This window comes from Fringilla coelebs, assembly GCF_963513975.1.
Source record: "Fringilla coelebs genome assembly, chromosome: 20".
Lineage (NCBI taxonomy): Eukaryota > Metazoa > Chordata > Aves > Passeriformes > Fringillidae > Fringilla > Fringilla coelebs.
The window spans coordinates 10634865-10652570 of NC_140046.1; the positions used below are offsets into that span (position 1 = coordinate 10634865).

Sequence of the window (17706 nt, forward strand, 5' to 3'; positions counted from 1 at the left end):
TGGCTGAGCAGGAGGCTGTGGCCGGTGGCAGTTGCCAGTGCCGCGGTGACTGTTCCACGGTGGAACCCTGCTGTCACAACGCTGCGTCAGCTCCCGGGGCAGCAGGGCCTCGGCATCTGTCTTACAGGGATCTGGGAATGGTGGGCCAAGGGATGGAGGCCCCCAGCAGCACGCGGGGCCCCAAGGCCGACCTGAGCCAGCGCAGCCAGGAGATGCGTGTCCTCGTGGGCCTGCAAGGTGCTGCCTCGGGCTGCTCGGGGACAGGGTGGGTCACAGCCCCCTCGTCCCACGCGCTACCGGTGGCTGCCTGATGTTCCCCAGAGCAAGGCGGGAAGATTTTCGCTCAGTCCTGTGAGGAAAAGCTCCGGCAGAACAGGGAGCTGCTCCCCAGTCTGCAGGCAGCCTTGCAGGAGGACTCCAGTATCCTGAAATTTATCCTGAAGGTACCAGCAGGTCCCTCCTGCTGCACCCCTGCCTGGTGCTGGGCCTGCACTCCCAGCTCCTCCAGGAGCTGGCAGCACAGGCCAGCAAAAGATGTGTCAGTCCCAGGCTGACGGTGACCATCTTTGTCCCTCCCCTGCCCACAGTACAACAAACTCCCCATTAAGGATGCTTTTGGAGAGGGCCAGGAGCTCGTTTCAGCCACTGAGAGCCTGGAGGTAACGGCAGGGCTGGGAGCGGGGGCTGGGGCTCTGGGGACACTGAGGACAGTGCATGGCAGAGGGACGTGCTGCCAGCACCAGGACAAGCCCATGGGGCTGCTATGGAGGCATGGGGTGCTCATGTCTGGTCCCATGGGACGCATCCATGCAGCCCCTTTGTCCCAGCAGACCTGGCTGTCCCACCCCACGTGTCCCTGGCACTGCCCGTGTTCCTACAGGGTGCAGTTACATCCCTGGCAGAGATGCTGTCCCTGCCCTTCACTGCCTGTCCCAAGGTTGTGCCCTGGTTACAAACCCGTGGAGATCGAGGCTGTGCCTACAGAGCTGCCTTTGCCCAGAGGCCTCGTGCAGCAACAGAGCAGTGCTGCAGCTCTCTGACAGCATCCCCATCTGGGTCCTGATCGATTTTATTGATCCCCAGCCCTGCTCCATGTTATGCAGAGTCCCTAAGTCCAGCCCTGCCACCAGCAGTTACCCACCTCTGCCTTACCCCAGCCAGCCCCCAGAGCAAAGCTCTCCCAAACCCCATCCTGTCAAACCAGCGACAACATCCTGGAGCAGCATCTGTATCCCCAGCTCTACCTTGGGGGGAGTTTTTTGGGCAGCATCCCCTTCTGCAGCATCCAGCCTGGAAAATGGTCTCATGCCCATCCAGGTGGTCATAAAGAAGATCGAGGCCAAAATCCATGACCAGGTGAAGGTGTGTGACATGCTGGTGCACCAGCTGAAACAGTGGAGCCAAGCCAGGGACGAGCACCAGAGGCACCTGCAGGTTCTGCAGGATGCTGGGACAGACCCTACGTGGCAAGAGCCACAGTTGCAGGTACCAGGGAGCCCTTCCTGGTGTGCCAACACCCGTGGGGGCTTTAATCCAGCCCCTGCCCCTCCAGCTGGGCACTGGGCTTGGCACATGTAGTCACTCTGTGCTTCCCCCGGTGTCTGCCCCAGACCATTCGCCAGCTGGGCAATGACATTGAGAAGATGCTCATGAAAATTCACAGTGGAGAGATCATGACCAGCCTGTACCTGAGGCTGCAGGAGGTCCTGAGGAGGGTGAGCTCCTCCTCACTGTGCCAGTGTTTCACCTGCTCTCCCTGCAAAGGCACGGGGTGCCCAAGGGGCTGTGTCCCAGGGGACACCTTGCTGGTCCCCTCCGTGCTCTGTCACAGCACGGGGGTGGGTGGATGACATGCTGTGGCTCCCTGTGTGCCAGGAGCTGGTGTACCTGCCTCAATACCTAGACTTCCTGTCTGGAATGACTGTGATGTACCACGAGGAGCTCACAGCCCGGACTACCCTCAAAGCCAACAATGTCATCAAGGTGAGACAACTGGGGCCCTTTCCCACCCTCCAGTGCCCACAGATGGCACCACGTACCCGGGCCTGAGAACCTTTCTTCAGCAAGGGGCAAAAGAGATGGAGCTGAGCTTGCCGACACCACCCAGAGGCCTCCATAGGTCCTCCCAGGTCTCCCTCTTGCCCCCTGGGGCTGGGGTCAGCCTCTCTGAAATACCAGCCATGGCAAAGGCAGCATGTCCCACACCCCAGCCCTCCTTGCCAAGCTTCCTTCACAGCCTGTTTGCATGGACTGGGGTCGCTTTTGACACTGGGCATCCCAGAAGCTCCTCCAGTAGCTCAAGTCACAGATTCATGGAATGGTTTGGGTTAGCAGGGGCCTTAAAACTCATCTCATTCCAGCCCCCTGCCATGAGCAGGGACACCTTCCACTCTCCTGGCTTGCTCCAACCCTGTCCAATCTGACCTTGGGCACTTCCAGGGATCCAGAGGCAGCCACAGCTGCTCTGGGCACCCTGTGCCAGGGTGTCACCACCCTCACATCTCAATCTAAACCAATACTTGAACTTAATAACCAATCTGTAGAAAGCTCCAACTGTCTTTGGCAGCAACTATTCCCTTCTCTGTTATGCTCCAGAAACTCATGGCCGAGGCAGGACCCCGGGTCCGTGTGGAGAAGCAGCTCAGGGACCAGTCCCTGGCTGAGCAGAGGAAGCACATCGAGAGCCTCCGGCGCCAGGAGGAGAGCGAGAGGCAGCAGAGGCAGGTGGGCTGGGCTGTGGGGCAGGCAGGCGGGGCTGGGCTGTGGGGCAGGCAGGCGGGGCAGGGCTGTGGGGCAGGGCAGGGCTGTGGGGCAGGGCAGGGCTGTGTGTGGGACAGGCAGAGCTGGGCTGTGGGGCAGGGCAGGGCTGTGTGTGGGACAGGCAGAGCTGGGCTGTGGGGCAGGCAGGCAGAGCTGGGCTGTGTGTGGGACAGGCAGAGCTGGGCTGTGGGGCAGGGCAGGGCTGTGTGTGGGACAGGCAGAGCTGGGCTGTGGGGCAGGCAGGCAGAGCTGGGCTGTGTGTGGGACAGGCAGAGCTGGGCTGTGGGGCAGGCAGGCAGGTGGGCTGGGCTGTGGGACAGGCAGGCAGGGCTGGGCTGTGGGGCAGGCGGGTGGGCTGGGCTGTGGGACAGGCAGGGCTGTGTGTGGGGCAGGCAGAGCTGGGCTGTGGGGCAGGCAGGTGAGCTGGGCTGTGGGACAGGCAAGCTGGGTGTGGGGTGGGGGCCGGGGCAGCCTGCAGTGCTGAGCCCCCAGGGGTGACGGTGACTGTCCTTGCAGCAAGCTGTGTTCATGCTCTCTGCAGAGCAGGACCAGAGCTCCTCAGAAACGGTGATGGGTGAGTGCCTGGCAGGGGGCAGGGCAGGGGGATGTGGGCACAGCCACAGACATCCTGCCCTGCTCCTTCCCTGCCACCCCAGGTGCTGATGTGGAGGCCGCCGTGGCCAAGATGCAGCGCGAGGCCTTTGTGACCGACAAGATGGAGAAGGCGAAGACTGCCCTGCAGTGCTCCTGCCTCTGGGTAATGGAAAACCCATCCCTGCCAGAACCCGGGGCTGCTGGAGCGCTGGGGAGCTGCGGCCACTCTGCTCCCCCCGTTTCCCTGTGCAGTTACCTGCTCTTCTCTCCCTGGAGCCCCACAAAGCCCCTCTTTGCAGGCAGGCCCTTTCTGCCCTTTTCCATGAGCAGAAACTACAGAGCTCCATGGTGGTGTAACCCCCGAGGGCCTGCTTCCAGCAGGAGCACCTTGGGCTGAGTCCTTGTGTCCCCCCTGGCCAGGACATCCCCAGCAGCATCGAGGCACAGAGGAAATCCCTGGGGAACCTGCAGCAGCACATCGATGAGTGCAACGAGACGAAGAACGTGCTGAAGAAGACACTGGAGAAGCTGGAGTCGAAGCAGGCTAAACTGAAGTTTAACCAGCCTGTCAGCACCACCAGGTGCTGCTGGCCTTGCACAGTTGTGGCAGCCAGGCCACCCCCCTTGGGGAGGACATGTCCCAACAGGCACCCTGACCTCCACCCCGCTGCAGCCACGCTGTCCTCCTGCACTGGGAGGGTTTCTGAGCTCCCAGCTCTGCTGCTGGCAGAGCAGAGGACCCAAAGCTCCCACTGGGCTCCAGGAGCTCCCTTTCTCCTTGCTTGGCATGGGAAGTGCTGCCAACAGCATGGAGCCAGCCTGTAGTTGGGGTGGGGCAACCTGAGCAGCTTTTAGAGCAGCTTTGGGGTGCCTCTGCACCCCTCTGCAGCTGTGTGATGTGATCGTGGTGGCTGCAGGATGCAGGAGGAGGAGCTGAGGGAGAACCTGAAGCAGGAAGAGGCCCGGCTGGAGCAGATGCGAGCCCAGATGCTGAGCAACCAGAAACGCCTGATCGAATTTGAGAACATCATTGACAACATGTTCCTCCGCCTGCAGGGCATCTCCATCCCTGGCAAGGTACCACGGGGCTCCGGGGGAGCAGGGCCATGCAGGGCAGCACAGGGACACCTGGCACGGCCACCACTGCTACCAGGGCCTGGCTGTCCCCACCAAGGTGGCCGTGTCTCTCCCAGGAGGACTCTGGTGCAGTGCTGGGGCTGGAGGAGAAGCTGCAGCACTGTGAGCAGAAGCTGCAGTTCCTGAAGGAGAAGGTGGCAGCCCGGCCTGAGGACAGCACTGATGAGCACAGCGAGGTACGGGGGCTCCGGGCCTCGGTGGCCCTGGGGACACACTCAGGCCCTCCCAGACGGCCACCCAAGCCATTCTTCCTCAGCAAGGCCACAGGGAAGAGCCACGGAGCAGCTCAGCCCCGGATAGCACCGGGCCCCATGGGCTACCTCAGGTGTGGCACCCTTGGGTTGTAACACCCACCTGCCCTCCAGCACTTAACCCAGGCTGTCTTTCACAGACTTTTGCCAAGGTCAGGAACATTCTGGAGGAAAGAACTGCAGGTGAAACACAGAACCTGAGGATTTCCTTTGAGGATGAAGGTGCTACGGAAGATGGTAGGAGAGCACAGTGGGGACATGTCCTACAGTGACTGTTCCAGCCCTGCCCCCTGGGAGGGGCCGAGTCCTTGTCTGTCTCCCAAATTGCCTCCAGGTCTTCAGGCTGACCTTGGCTGTTTCCAAGGCTTCAGACGTGGGTGGTGTTTTTAGGCAGGGGTGGGGGAGAATGAAAGTAGGTGGTGCCATGATGAGCACCAAGCTACTGCAGGAACAAGGAGAGATGTTGTGGGGCAAGAGGGAACACCCTCATCTCCAAAATCACCTAGTTGTGAAGAATAATCAATGTTTGGTTCTGCCTGTGGATGCTCCTGGAAGAGGCAAAGAGCTTTTGGCGCCTCACCACTTTTCTTTAGCAAAGCAGGAGCTGCACCCACCGCAATGCAGCTCCAGACCTTTATGGGGAGCCCCAGCAGTGTAATGGAGATGGGCCACAGTGGTGGCATCACCAGGTCCCACAGGTCACCCTGGGATGCTGGGGTGGAAAGGTCCATGGGGACTCTCCTGGATCCCATGAGCCCAACAAAATGTTGCAGCTCTCCCAGGGGCATGGCCACAGCAGAGGTGGCCTCCAGACCCTCCCCTCCACTCTCCCCTCCAGACACCTTGGATTTTGAGGATGAAGAACAGGACTATGTCCCCAGCCGGGAGGACATCAAGAAGCAGGGGCTGCAGCTGATCCGCATGAACACCAGACGTCGCAAGAAGAAGTAGTGGTTTCTCCATGTGAGCTTTGAAGGCCTCAGACCACCCCTTGTATCCTTTTCCCAGCAGGAGCACCTTGGGCTGAGTTTTCTCAGTCTGCAGGTTTAATAAATCAGATCAGTCTGCAGGTTATTAAATCAGATCTTCTTTGTTCTTTCCAGCTCCATGGTAAGGCTGGAACACGTGCTCCTAGGTCACTTCTGTCACTCACAACATGTTAGGGTCCATCCTGAGGGGTTTTGAGCTGGGTTTGGAGGTGGGGATGGGCTGGGTTAGGGACAGGTTCATCCCCTGTAGCAAAGCTGGGGCTGGCCTGGCTTTCTCCCCCTTGGTGCTGTTGGGCCATCACCTTCTTGGGACCTCTGATGCCTCAGGGGCTGGAGCCTGTCTGAGCCAGTGATGGAGAAATGTGGGGAATGGCTGAGTCCTGTGAGGTGCCAGGGTGGGAGTCCTCGTGTCCGTGCATGGGAGCAGAAGGGCAGAGCCTACCAGGGAAGGAGAGACCCAAAGCTGAGCTGAGACGCCAGCCTGGAGCCTCTCCCAACCCTGCTCCCGCACTCATGTCCTGCAACTCCTGCCCTGACCCTGGAGCAAGCCCCAGGTGTCACCAGGGCTGCAGGAGGGTCTGGGGGGTCAGGAATGTCCTAGTGTGACCCAGGACAGCAGAGGCTGCTGCTCCAGGGTGGGATCCCCAGTCCTGCTGAGAGGCACCCACCGTGTCCCCTCTCCTCTCATGCTGCAAATAGATGGTGCTGTTTCTCCAAGAACAGCCAGAACCGAGGGGCTCTGCCTGTGCTCCTGGACAGAGAGCCAGGACAGGGGCACCTTGTCCCCTTCCACACGGGAATGTCAGCGTCAGAGCAGCCTTTCCCTGCCTGTTCTGCTCTGTGCTTCGTGCTGACATCATCAATGACATCACCAGCTAGGGGAGGAACAGCTTCTGCTCCCATGCCTCTCAGCACTGCTCCTGGTGGGTCTCGTGGAGTGGGCACTGTCTTCACAAAATACAGCACAACCTGAGGTTTTTCAGGGAAGCTCCAGAAATAACATCACGTGTCAGTAAAGACATCTCATGGAGCTTCCCAGAATCCACAGCCACAGGTGGGCTCTTCTGCAAGTAAAGACCAGGCTGTAATTGCATATCCATCTGTTCATGTCGTGTTCTCGTGTGCCCACCACAGCCTCACCACCCTCACGGGGAAGAGTTTCTTCCCAATATCCCATCTGTCCCTGCCCTCTGGCAGTGGGAGCCATTCCCTGTGTCCTGTCCCTCCATCCCTTGTCCCCAGTCCCTCTCCAGCTCTCCTGGAGCCTCTTTAGGCCGTGCAAGGGGCTCTGAGCTTTCCCTGGAGCCTTCTCCTCTCCAGGTGAGCACCCTCAGCTCTCCAGCCTGAGAAATGTGTCAGGCTCTAGGTCTGGTCTTTCCACACTGGCTGTGGGGAACTGGGAAGTGGGAAAAGGTATGGAAGGGCTGGAGCTGGCTGGAGACTCCAGCCTGTGTCCTGCTTTCTGGCTGGAAGGTAATTCAGCGGTGGTTTAGCTGCCTTTACAGGAGGGGCAGAGCAGCAGCAATGCGGTTTCACTTCTCTGAGCTCCTCCTGCCCTGAGCAGGAGATCCAAGGACTACCTGCTCCATCAGGAGCATCCACTGGATGTGTTCAGACACCGCATCCCAACCTCTCGTCGCAGCTGCCAGAAGAGGGAAGGGCTGTCACCCCCAGCCAGCAGCTCCCAGGCATGCAGGTGGAGCTGGGAGCAATCAGGGTGACTGCCCCTGGCTCCCCTGGATCCAGGAGAGACAGGAATGGGAGCAATCAGAATGACTGCTCCTGGCTCCCCTGGATCCAGGAGAGATGGAAATGGGAGCAATAGGAATTGACTGCTCCTGGCTCTGCTCCTGGCTCCCCTGGATCCAGGAGAGATGGAAATGGGAGCAATAGGAATTGACTGCTCCTGGCTCCCCTGGACCCAGGAGATGTGGCACCAGGAATGGATGTGACAAGTGGAGAAGAGGTACTAGAGAGGGGGGAAAGAGCTGGAGGCAGTACCTTGGTTTCTGGATTTGAAAAGATGGGAAAAGGTGGAGCTGCAGGGGCTCTCCCATAGGGGAAAATAGAATTAATTATATAAGGCACAAATGGATAAGTAGGGAAGGGAAGGAGAAAAGGGAAATGGAAAGGAAGGGGAAAGGGAAACAACAGGAGTGATGTCACCTGGGGTCTCATTAGGTGTCAGGCATGGGTGGTACAGCCCAGGGAAGGAGATGGGAGATTTCCTTTTCTGCCCTAAGAAACCTTTATTCCCTTCCTCCAAGCTCGGCTGGAGCTCCAGCACGGATGCTGCAACCAGTGCCAGGACTGGTGAGGAACCAAAAATAGGACATTGGGGAATTGCATGGCAGCATTTGCCATGTGGAAATATCAATCTCTGCCTTGGGAAGGCTGGGTTTGAGTGGGTTTGGGGCTTTTTATTTTTAAAGGTGTGATGAAAATCACATGGAATGGAGTGCAAGGAAGGGTGGGCACAGCTGGGGATGTCACTGGAGCATCAGTGCTGGATTTTATGCTTTGGGAAAACAGGAACCGGGTAAATCAGCCAGTCTGGGACCAAAAGCGAGGCTCTGTTGGCTGTTCTGGGGTGGAAGAGGCAGCCAGGGGATCCTTCTTGGAGCTGCAATGGTGGGATGTAGGAGGTTTGTGTATCCCAGCCTTTGGGGTGAGAGCTGCTTCCAGCCAAGGAAGCACAAACATTTTCCATTCCCATGTTGATAAGAGGGTTCACGGGGGGAGTTTGGCCTGGTGAAGAGCAGGAATTGGCATCGCAGCCACAGCAGGGCTCAGCACCCTGGCCCAAACAAGGTGGGGCTGAGGCAGTGCTGGTGAAGGAGGGAAGGACCCCAAGGAGGGGGGATCTGTGCTCTGACCCTCAGCAAGGGGAGAAGTGGCTGGCAGCAGAGCAGGGGCTGGGGCTGGTAGGTCTCATGAGGCATCTTTCCTCCGCAGCAGAGACCATGGACCACCTCAGACCATTTTGGTGCCTCCTCCGGGCCTGCTCTGCCAGGTCCATGTCTGTGCTGGGATGAGTTGGAGGCAGCTCCAGAGGGGTCTCAGGAGAACAGAGCACCCCTCCCTCCCCTGCTGCCCACCATGATGGGAGGAGCCCAGGACACGCTTGGCTTCCTGGGCTGTCAGTGCCCATGGCCACCAGAACCCTCAGTTCTAATCTCTCCATCCCTCCATCCCTCTATCCACCCCTCCCCAGCCTGTGGTGGCCCTGGGGATGGCCCTGTCCCAGCTCCCTGACCCTGCACTCAGCTGGGCAGGATCAGCCCAAGGGCTCTGTGGGGAGGAGAGGGAGGGGATGCAAGGGCAGGGGTGGGATATTGGGGTGCAGGGTGGGATAATGGGATGCAGGTGGATGATGCCCTCTGGGTGGCAGCTGGAGATGCAGCACATCCATCCCTGTGTTGCTGTGCCCACTCCTCCTGCTCCTCCACCCCAGCAGGTCCTAGGGGACCCAAACTGGGGTAACTGGGCACAGGTACTGGTGGTGTCTCCTGGCAGGGCTCCCGCACTGGTGGGGGGACATGAGGGTGCCCAGGGGGGCAGCACGTGGAGGGCAATTCCATCCCAGCTCAGGCTCTGCCCTCCCCACTGCATCCTCACCCCACAGCAGCAGCATGCAGCACCCCAAGGCACATGAGAGGGGGAGACCCCTCCTTGTGCCCCCTCACCCCAGAGCTGGATCCCAAGGGGCTCTCCCACAACCCCAAGCTGGGTGTCCCTGTGAGTGCAGCACAAAGCCCCCACTATCCATTTTGAGCCTTTTCCAAGGGAACAGGATTTGGGATCAAGAGGCCACAGGGTGGCCGACCACCAGCCTCAGAGCGTGGGGTGCCCAGGGATGGGGGATGCCCAGGGCCACGGGGTGCCCCCATTTGCTGAAAGCCACGAGGGTTTGCAGACAAGCCAGGTCAGCCATATTTATTGAGAACAGTTGTGGAGGGATAAAAATATTTCCACTACTCTATAAGAATTTATAAACCTATACTCTCTGATCCGTTAATAAACGCCTCTAGGACCGTCATGCCAGGGGTGGGGCTTCTGTAAGAAAATAGCGAGATTAAAAAAAGGAAAGCGCTAAATATTCCCTGCAGGGCCCTGCCCGGGGGGCCCTGCCCACGGGGGCCACGGGGACACGGGGGGCACAGGCCAGGCGCTGCCCTGGCACCCTGCGGCCCCGGCCGGGCACAGCCCCCGCCAGCCACGCCCCACCCGGGGACCCCGTCTCGGGGCCCTGATGGGGACAGGACACATCCCCACGGCAGCGCAGCGAGCTCCCACTGCTCCCAGCCTGCTGCACCCTCACCATCCCCTGTGGGCTCCCCAGACCCAGGAGGGGCTCGGATCCATCTCCCCGGGGCTGCTGGAGAGGCGGCCAGGGCTCACCCGGGGACACACAGCGGGGCTTTGCAGGAAGCAGCACAGCTGGGGACATCCTTGGGGACACAGGGACACTACACAGAGCCCTGCAGGGTGGTGACATGGCTGGGGACATCCCAGGGGGACACAGAGATGCAACATAGCTCTGTGGGAAAGCAACACAGAGGGGGACAGTCTGGGGAGGGGGGACAAGCTGCAGCGTTCTGTAGGGCAGCAACACCAACCGGGCCATGGTGGGGAACACGGGGACACCATGGGGGACACGGGGACACGCAGCAGCGCTTCGCTGGGAAGCAGCGGAGATGGGGATATCCTAGGAGAATACACAGGGCTGCTGTGCCCAGAAGCAGCAGGGACTGGGACATCCTGGGCACACAAGACACCACAGACAAGCAAGTGGCAGCAGGGGCTGAAATTCCAGCCAGGGCCGGTGCTGTTGCCATGGGGTGAGAGGTGCCAGGGGCACAGGACACTCATTATTGCTTTACAGAGCCAACATCACGGCAGGCTGGGGGTGCACAGCCTCTGATTTAGGGTTCAAGGGATTTTCCCTGGGGACACTGATTCCCCAGTGCTCCTTGTGCCACAGCCCTGCTGTCACTCAGTGGGGACAGGGTGAGGACACAGGGCTGGACACAGTCCCCCTGCACTGGCACTGGCATGGAGCAGGATGGTAGCTGTCCCTTGGCTGTTCCTCCATCCCCTCTGTCCCCTGTGGTCCCCAGGAGCTGCTGTCCCCCCACGGCCAGGGGAACAGCCCTGTCCCCCACAGCAGCTGGGGCATTTGGGGGACTGGCACCAGTGCCCCCCTTCCCTCTTCCCTTAAGCCAGGGCCAAGCTGAGCATAAAGGCTGTAAGCAGAGAGCCCAGGGTGACACAGGGACAAGGGACACACTGTGGGGACCAGGCTGGCCAGGGCCCTCCCCAGAGCTGTGGAGAAACGGGAAACCAAAGCTTGGGGGACCACGCTGTCCCCAGTGAGTGGGGGGGAGCGGGGCAGGGGATCCCGGGTTGGGTGCCCTGTCCCTCGCTGTCCCCGGGTGTCCCCTCGCTGTCCCCGGGTGTCCCCGCGGGCGCTGGGGAGTTGGATAAGGCGATGCCGCAGCTTAAGGTGGTGGGTGGGTGTTGGTACCGAGTCTGGCAGCGGGGCCGGGCGGGAGGAGCGTGATGTAAACATTTCTGATGGGGCCAGGAGGAGGAGGAGGAGGAGGAGGGACGGGCTAGTGCGAGTCCTTCATCTGCTTCTGGATCTTCTGCAGCATCTCCTGCATCCGCCGCAGCTGGAAGGGAGCAGAACTGGGATCGCGGATGGTGCCAAGCCCCAGTCACGCAGCTCCCGTGCAGATGCGGCTCGGGCTGGGCATCCCAGACAAACTGGGATCGCCACCAGCTAGGGAGGGGGAAGGGGGAACCCTTGGATGCGCCTCCAGACCCTCTCGCTGGAGCAGCAGCCGCGGGGATGCTGCAGGAAGGGTGGCTCCTGATGGCTGAGCCATCGCCGGGCAGGAGGGAGCGGGGACGGGGCAGGGGGTGTGGGGGCTCAGCCCGCCCCACACTCACCTCCTCGTCCTTCTCCCGGATGAGCTTCTCCGTCTCCACGTCCGGCACCGGGGGGATCACGGGGATGGGGAAGTCTGTCCCGCTCTCCCGGGTCAGCTTGCTGTGGGCAGAGAGAGGAGGTGGGGTTGCTGCCCCAGCCCCCCAGGGACAGTCCCCCGCGGATGCCCCAACCCCTGCAGGTCCCCAGCAGCCCCTGCACAGACCCTGTCCCCTATGGCCACCATCAGAGTGGCTTTTTCCAGGCAAGGGAGAGGTGAGTGGCCCCAGGCAGCCCCCAAACCTCAGCACCCCCAACCTGCCATGCACCAACCAAGGGGAGACCCAGGGACCTCCTCCACACCCTCCATTTTTGGGGAGAATCCCACTGGGGTTGGGCTCTTCTGGGGCAGTATTTTCCCTGCCGCTTTAAAACATCAAAACCTCGGCAGCTCTCCTCCGGCCCATTGGCCTCAGGATGGGCTCTCCAGGCACCGCCCTGCCCTGCCAGCCCCAGGGACGCCCCACACCCTTCTCCCGAGCCTCTGCCCCCATTTAAGCCCGTTCCTGCCGGAGAGAGCCGCGAGCATCGCCCTGAAGCCACGCAGGAGCCGGGCCAGCCCAGCCTGGCTTCTCCCACGGCCCCGCACCGGGAGGGACCAGCCCTCCCACCCGCCCCGGGGATGCCACGTGCCACCCCAGCGGTGACAGCCGGGACACCGACAGCGGCTGGCAGGGTCACGCGTGCTGCCACGTGCCATCGCCACACGCCGCGGCCAGCGCGGCCCCTCCGGCCGAGGGGCGACGGACACGGGTGGGGCACGGGCGGGACGGGGCCCCGCTGTGCCGGGGCTGGGCCGGCGCCAGGGCCGGGCTTTGGCCGCCTCGGGAGCCGCTTTGGAAGGCGCTGCCGTTGTCTCGGCTTTGGCCCTGGGGGACGTGGGGAGCATGTGGAACTCCTGCCGGCCCCGGCAGTGACACGAAGCTGGAGCCGGGCACCAGCAATGGGGTGAGCAGCAAAGGCTCTCAGCACCCTAAAATAGCAACTCGGGGCGGGGGCAGCACGACGGGGGCAGCCGTCACTTGGGCAGACTTGGGGGCTCAGTGCCACCAAACGGTGACACATCCCCCAAACCTGGGTGAGCTGGGGTGACACCACCAGCACACAGCGTCCTTTGGCGCCCCAAGGGCAGCTTGTGTGGGACACGAGTGGGTGGCCACAGAGCCAGAGTGCGAGGCCACAGAGCCAGCTCGCCCCGAGGGCAGCTGCCTGGGCCTTGCTCAGGCACAGAAGGACCGAGACAGCGTTGGGTACCAGCAAGCACTTTTATAGAGGGGCCAGGAGGTGGCAGGGCGAGCAGGGCGAGGCCCGGGGCGGCCCCGGCCGGTCCCGGCTCAGTCGGCGGAGCAGTCCCCGCAGCACAGCCTCAGCACGGAGGGATGGCTCCTGCCCCGGGACACACAGGGAGAGACGCTTAGAGGTGCCTGGAGAGGTGCCTACAGCCACTGCCAGCCCCCCACAGCACGGCTCGAGTCCCCCGGGACCCACAGAGGCTCCACTCGCTCCCACACTGCTCTGACCCCCGGCTGGAGGGTCTCACTGGGGACCCTGCTGGTGGGGGCTCCCTCAACACCTCGGGGTGGCTAAAGCGGATGTGTGTGCCGTGAATTCAGCTGATCTGCAAGCAGAGCCCCAGCACCGGCTTTGGTTGGGCTCCTGCTCTGGTGCTGGAGCCTGCAAGGATGCAGGGGCTCCCTCCCTGTTGGAGCATCCCCCAGGGGGATGCAGGATCCCCCTCGGTGCTGAAGCATCCCCCGAGACACACCCTGCCCAGAGGTGACACGCGGTCCCCCTTGCTGCCAGAGCGCACAGCCCATCCATCACCCCAGCCCCAGCCGCAGCCCTGGGGGCACATGGGGTCCCCCTCACTGCTGGAACATGCCCCTCAAACCAGCAGGGTCCTTCTTGCTACCAGAGCATCTGCCCAGGCACCCTGGGGTCACAGGATGCTCCCTCGTGCTGGAATATCCCAGCTAAGACAGACCCAGCCTCGGGGTTTGCAGGGCCCCTCACTGCCAGAGCATCCCCAGGCACTCCCAGCCCAAGGGCACAGGGGGGCCCTTCACCACACCGGGGCTCCCCAGCACAGCACCGGGGCTCCCCAGCACAGCACAGCACTGAGGCTCCCCGGCACAGCACAGCACAGCACTGGAGCTCCCCAGCACAGCACAGCAGCGGGGCTCCCCGGCCCCACACAGAGCGCTGACCACACACAGCCACTCGCAGATGGTGGGGTCACCCCAAAAAGAGGAGCCCCCCCCCGCCCCAGCCCAGCCCCGCCCCAGCTCGGCCCAGCCCCGCCCCAGCCCGGCCCGTACTTGCGGTTGCGCTCCTTGACCACCATGCGGGTCATGCTCTGGATGCACTGCGTGCGGTAGTTCTCGTAGTGCGTCTCCCGCGTCACGTCCTTCAGGTCCTGCATGTGCGTCCTCACCAGCATCGTCCGCAGCTTCACGAAGTCGCAGTGGGACGGGTTCTCCACTGCGGGGGACGCGGGGTCAGGGGCCGCAGCCTGTCCCAGCCTGGGGCTGCGGCGGGCGCGCCGTGTCCCTGTCCCCAAAGCAGGGGTGGCCTGGCGTTACCTTCCACGATGCCCCAGGGGTAGAGGCGCCCGCGGACGCGCCGGCCCTTGGCCTCCACCACCGTGTTGCTGCCGATGACGGCGAAGGGGATGCTCTCCTGCAAGGGCCGGGGGGATCAGCAGGGCCCTGCCGTGACCCCCACCTGCCAGGACCCGCATCCCTCCACGTGCCCTCCTCGGTTGTGTCCGGCACCCATTTGCCAGGATATTCCAAAGGCCCGGCTGTGAAGAGCCCCAGTGGGACAGCAGAGGTCATGGCATGGGTTTCTCCAAGCAAGCCTCATCCCACCAAGCTGCAGGTGGCTCCCATGGGATCTTGGTGACATGTCTGGATAGTGAGATATGCACCAGCCCCTCCATGCTGGAGAGCTTGTGTGGCCCCAAAGAGTCCTGCAGGTACCCCAGGGTGATGTGTCCTCCTGGCCACAGGGCTGTGCCCCTCCAGTGGTGGAGCTGGAGGAGCCAGACCCACCTTCAGCGCCTGGTCCTGCAGCTTGAATTCCTCATCCTCGTCCGAGTCGCACTCAGGGAATTGGTAGATGCGGATGCCGTAGTGGTCGATCTCCTCCCGGATCTGGAGGCAAACAGCTCCCTGAGGGCAGGGCTCCGGCCTTGGGGAGGGCATGGGAGGCACCACACAGGGCCAATGGCCCCCAAAAGCCTGGTCCCACCAGACCAGATGTCATGGACACCCCCAGTCCTTCCAACCCCCAGCTGAGCCCTGGGCAGATGTGTCCTTGGTGGCCATGGGGGCAACATGGTCCTCTACAGTGTGGCAGGCCCGGAAAATGCTCCAGGACAAATTCCAGGCAGGAGATAGATGGCAACCCCAGGGCACCCCCATGCCCAGGGACCTGCTGGGACAGCTCCCAGCCGGCCCACCTCCCCTCACCTTGTTCTTCATGCGCTCCACCTCGGTGGGGGTCAGGGTGTCAGCCTTGGCCAGCACGGGCACGATGTTGACGCGCTGGTGCAGAGCTCTCATGAACTCCACGTCCAGGGGCCGGAGCCTGCGGGGGGAGCCTGGTGAGCCCCGGCCCAGCGAGCCCCTGCCCCGGCCCCGGCCCAGCGAGCCCCTGCCCCGGCCCCGTACCCGTGGCCAAAGGGAGAGATGAAGTAGATGCAGCAGTGCACTCGGTTGTCCTGGATGTTTTTCCGGTTGAGGCCACTTTCGTCACGGAAATACTGCTCGAACTGCTGGTCGATGTAGTCAGCCACTGGCTTCCAGCTGCAGGGACAGCGAGGTGACACCAAGTACTCTGTGAGACTCCCCTGCTCTCTGTGGACCCCCAGCTCAATACCTCCATGGCTCAGCACCTAAGCCAAATGAACCATGGGCATCCCACCCACCACGGGGTGTCCGACCTGGGGAGACCCCCATCCCATGGCACTCACCGTGCCAGCCACCCTGGGGACAGTCCCCACCCCGTGGCACTGACCACTCGGTGTTGTTGACGGCGTCCCCGAAGCCCGGCGTGTCCACGATGGTTAGGCGCAGCTTGACCCCCTTCTCCTCGATGTCCACCACGTGCTTGGTGATCTCCACCGTCTGCGTGATGCGCTCTGTGGGGAGCGTGTCACCAGGGGGGACACCAGGGAGGGTGGAGGTCACATGGAGGCATGCTACAACCCCCAAGCGTCATTCTCCCACCCTGGGGGCTGGGTGACCCAGCTGAATCAGCTCTAACACATACCATGGTCCAGCCCAGGAGGATGCTTCATGCTGTGGTCCCCACATCCCCACAGATGGGCACCCATCCCTTGGTGACTGTGCCACTGCCACCCCAGGAGCCCAGCTCAGGCAGCACAAGGGTCTGGTGGGGCTCAGCCTTGCTGCAGGAGCATTTCAGACGACCCCACAGCTCCAGACTCCACGTGTCCCTTCACCCCAGGACCCTCCATGTCCCTGCATCCCCAAGGATGCTCCTGCTGCATTGTGTGTTTTGGCTTTCACTCCAAGCAACGGAAACAAATCAAACAAACCCCTCAAACTCCTGGGGATTTGGGCAAGTTTGGGCCATTTTAATTCAAAAACTGGCCGCAGCTGAACTGGCACTGTGCCCCAGGCCCTGACTGTCCCCAGCCTCCCAGAAATGCTGCGGCTCCAGCCAATCCCCAACAAGCCAGGGCTTGTTTTCCCCGTGGAAATAAAGTCACCGTGGGGGTCCCCATCCTGTGGAGGGAGGTTCTCGCTGCCTCAGAGCGGTCCCCAGTGCCAGTGGGCAGCTGGCAGCACAGCACATGTCCTTTCAGGGGAGCCTGACTGGGCAGGGAGAGGGGCTGCAGCCCCCAGGAGCATCCCTGGGCTCTGCCACTGCCCAGGTCACCCAGGACACCCCTGTGGGCCGTGACTGTCCCCTGACCTTCGGCGTTGAGCAGCTTGCGGTCCCTGTACATGTCCGTCAGGAAGAGGCTGTTGACCAGGGTGGACTTGCCCAGCCCGGATTCCCCTGAGAAAGAAGGTCAAAGATGAGAGGGGCAGCCAGGGTCCCCCCTCCCCAGTGCAGGGTGTTTGGGATGCAGAGTGGGGTCAGCACCCCAGGCTGCCTGGACCCCTGTACCTGCCACCATGAGGGTGAAGTCAAAGCCCTTCTTCACCGACTTGCGATGCACCTGGTTGGGCAGCGTGGCAAAGCCCACATACTCCTTGTCATCCTGCAGAGGGCAGAGGGGATGTGGGACACGGACACCTCCAGCCCACCTCCTACCCTGGGAAGCCCCCCCTTCCCCCGGCCCACAAAGGGTTTCCCGGGGCTGGAGTTCCAGGGGATGAGGCCATGCCTGCCCAAACACAAGATGGGAACAGCCTCCATCCCGCAGCCCCTCACCCCAGGTGTGTGTCCCTCCCTCCCCAGGGACACATCCTGCACCTCGGAGGAGTCGTAGGGGTCCAGCTGTCCCCAGGGGCTCCGCGGGCGGTTGGGGCTGGGGGGTGGGGGGGCGGCGATGTGCTGCTGGAAATCCGAGGGCCGGGAGCGGGAGAAAATCCTGGCGTCCCTCTCGTCACTGCCTTCGTCCGGGGGTACCCGGGCCACGCTGCCCAGGGGCTCCCGCCGGCTCTCCTGGGCCTCCACCTTCCTGGAGCTGTCAGCTGCTGGGCAATCCCGCAGGAACTGGGTCAGCTCAGCCTCGTCCGAGTCCTCCTTCAGGAAACGTTTTATCTGGGGACCAAGGGAGGAGGTGACACTGGTGGTGGCAGCGCCAGCCCGATGTGGCACCACCCAGCTCAGCCTCACAAGCCCCCAAACTGCAGCAGCCAGACACATGCAGCCTAAAGGTGGCAGGGAGGGGAGGAGAGACGGGACACGACAACCCCAGGGGACCAGCTACCACCCGGGGACAGCCACGGGTACAGCCATGGGGATGGCAGTGGGGACAGCGTGGTCCCGTGCACCTCGGGCG

The 17706-nt window shown here is 62.3% G+C and overlaps 2 protein-coding genes across 2 annotated transcripts; one reads left to right on the forward strand and one right to left on the reverse strand.

Moving 5' to 3' along the window:
- Positions 1–152: 152 nt before the first annotated feature.
- LOC311161341 (coiled-coil domain-containing protein 183-like) lies at positions 153–5693 on the forward strand (the record flags this gene model as incomplete). The annotated part of the gene is made up of 14 exons (XM_084218848.1): positions 153–237; positions 322–443; positions 588–659; positions 1318–1485; positions 1611–1715; positions 1876–1983; positions 2596–2724; positions 3277–3334; positions 3417–3517; positions 3775–3935; positions 4272–4431; positions 4548–4667; positions 4883–4979; positions 5581–5693. 14 exons carry the CDS (start codon positions 153–155, stop codon positions 5691–5693), a joined length of 1599 nt encoding a protein of 532 aa, XP_084074974.1.
- Positions 5694–11167: 5474 nt separating this feature from the next.
- SEPTIN4 (septin 4) lies at positions 11168–17214 on the reverse strand. Its single transcript, XM_084219264.1, has 11 exons — positions 17175–17214; positions 16866–16959; positions 16668–16754; positions 15744–15867; positions 15398–15532; positions 15197–15314; positions 14777–14878; positions 14306–14402; positions 14042–14204; positions 11687–11786; positions 11168–11406 (listed from the first exon to the last, which is right to left on the reverse strand). Exons 2-11 carry the CDS (start codon positions 16873–16875, stop codon positions 11347–11349), a joined length of 996 nt encoding a protein of 331 aa, XP_084075390.1. The 5' UTR covers positions 16876–16959; positions 17175–17214; the 3' UTR covers positions 11168–11346.
- Between the last annotated feature and the right edge of the window lie 492 nt (positions 17215–17706).

What these genes read in the sequence shown, in the direction of transcription:
- SEPTIN4 (XM_084219264.1), bottom strand. An exon ending in CAAGCTGCTCAACGCCGAAG is followed by an intron (nt 15,868 to 16,667) that starts GTCAGGGGACAG and finishes CGCTCCCCACAG; the next exon opens with AGCGCATCACGCAGACGGTG. An exon ending in GTCAAGGAGCGCAACCGCAA is followed by an intron (nt 11,787 to 14,041) that starts GTACGGGCCGGG and finishes CTCTGCCCACAG; the next exon opens with CAAGCTGACCCGGGAGAGCG.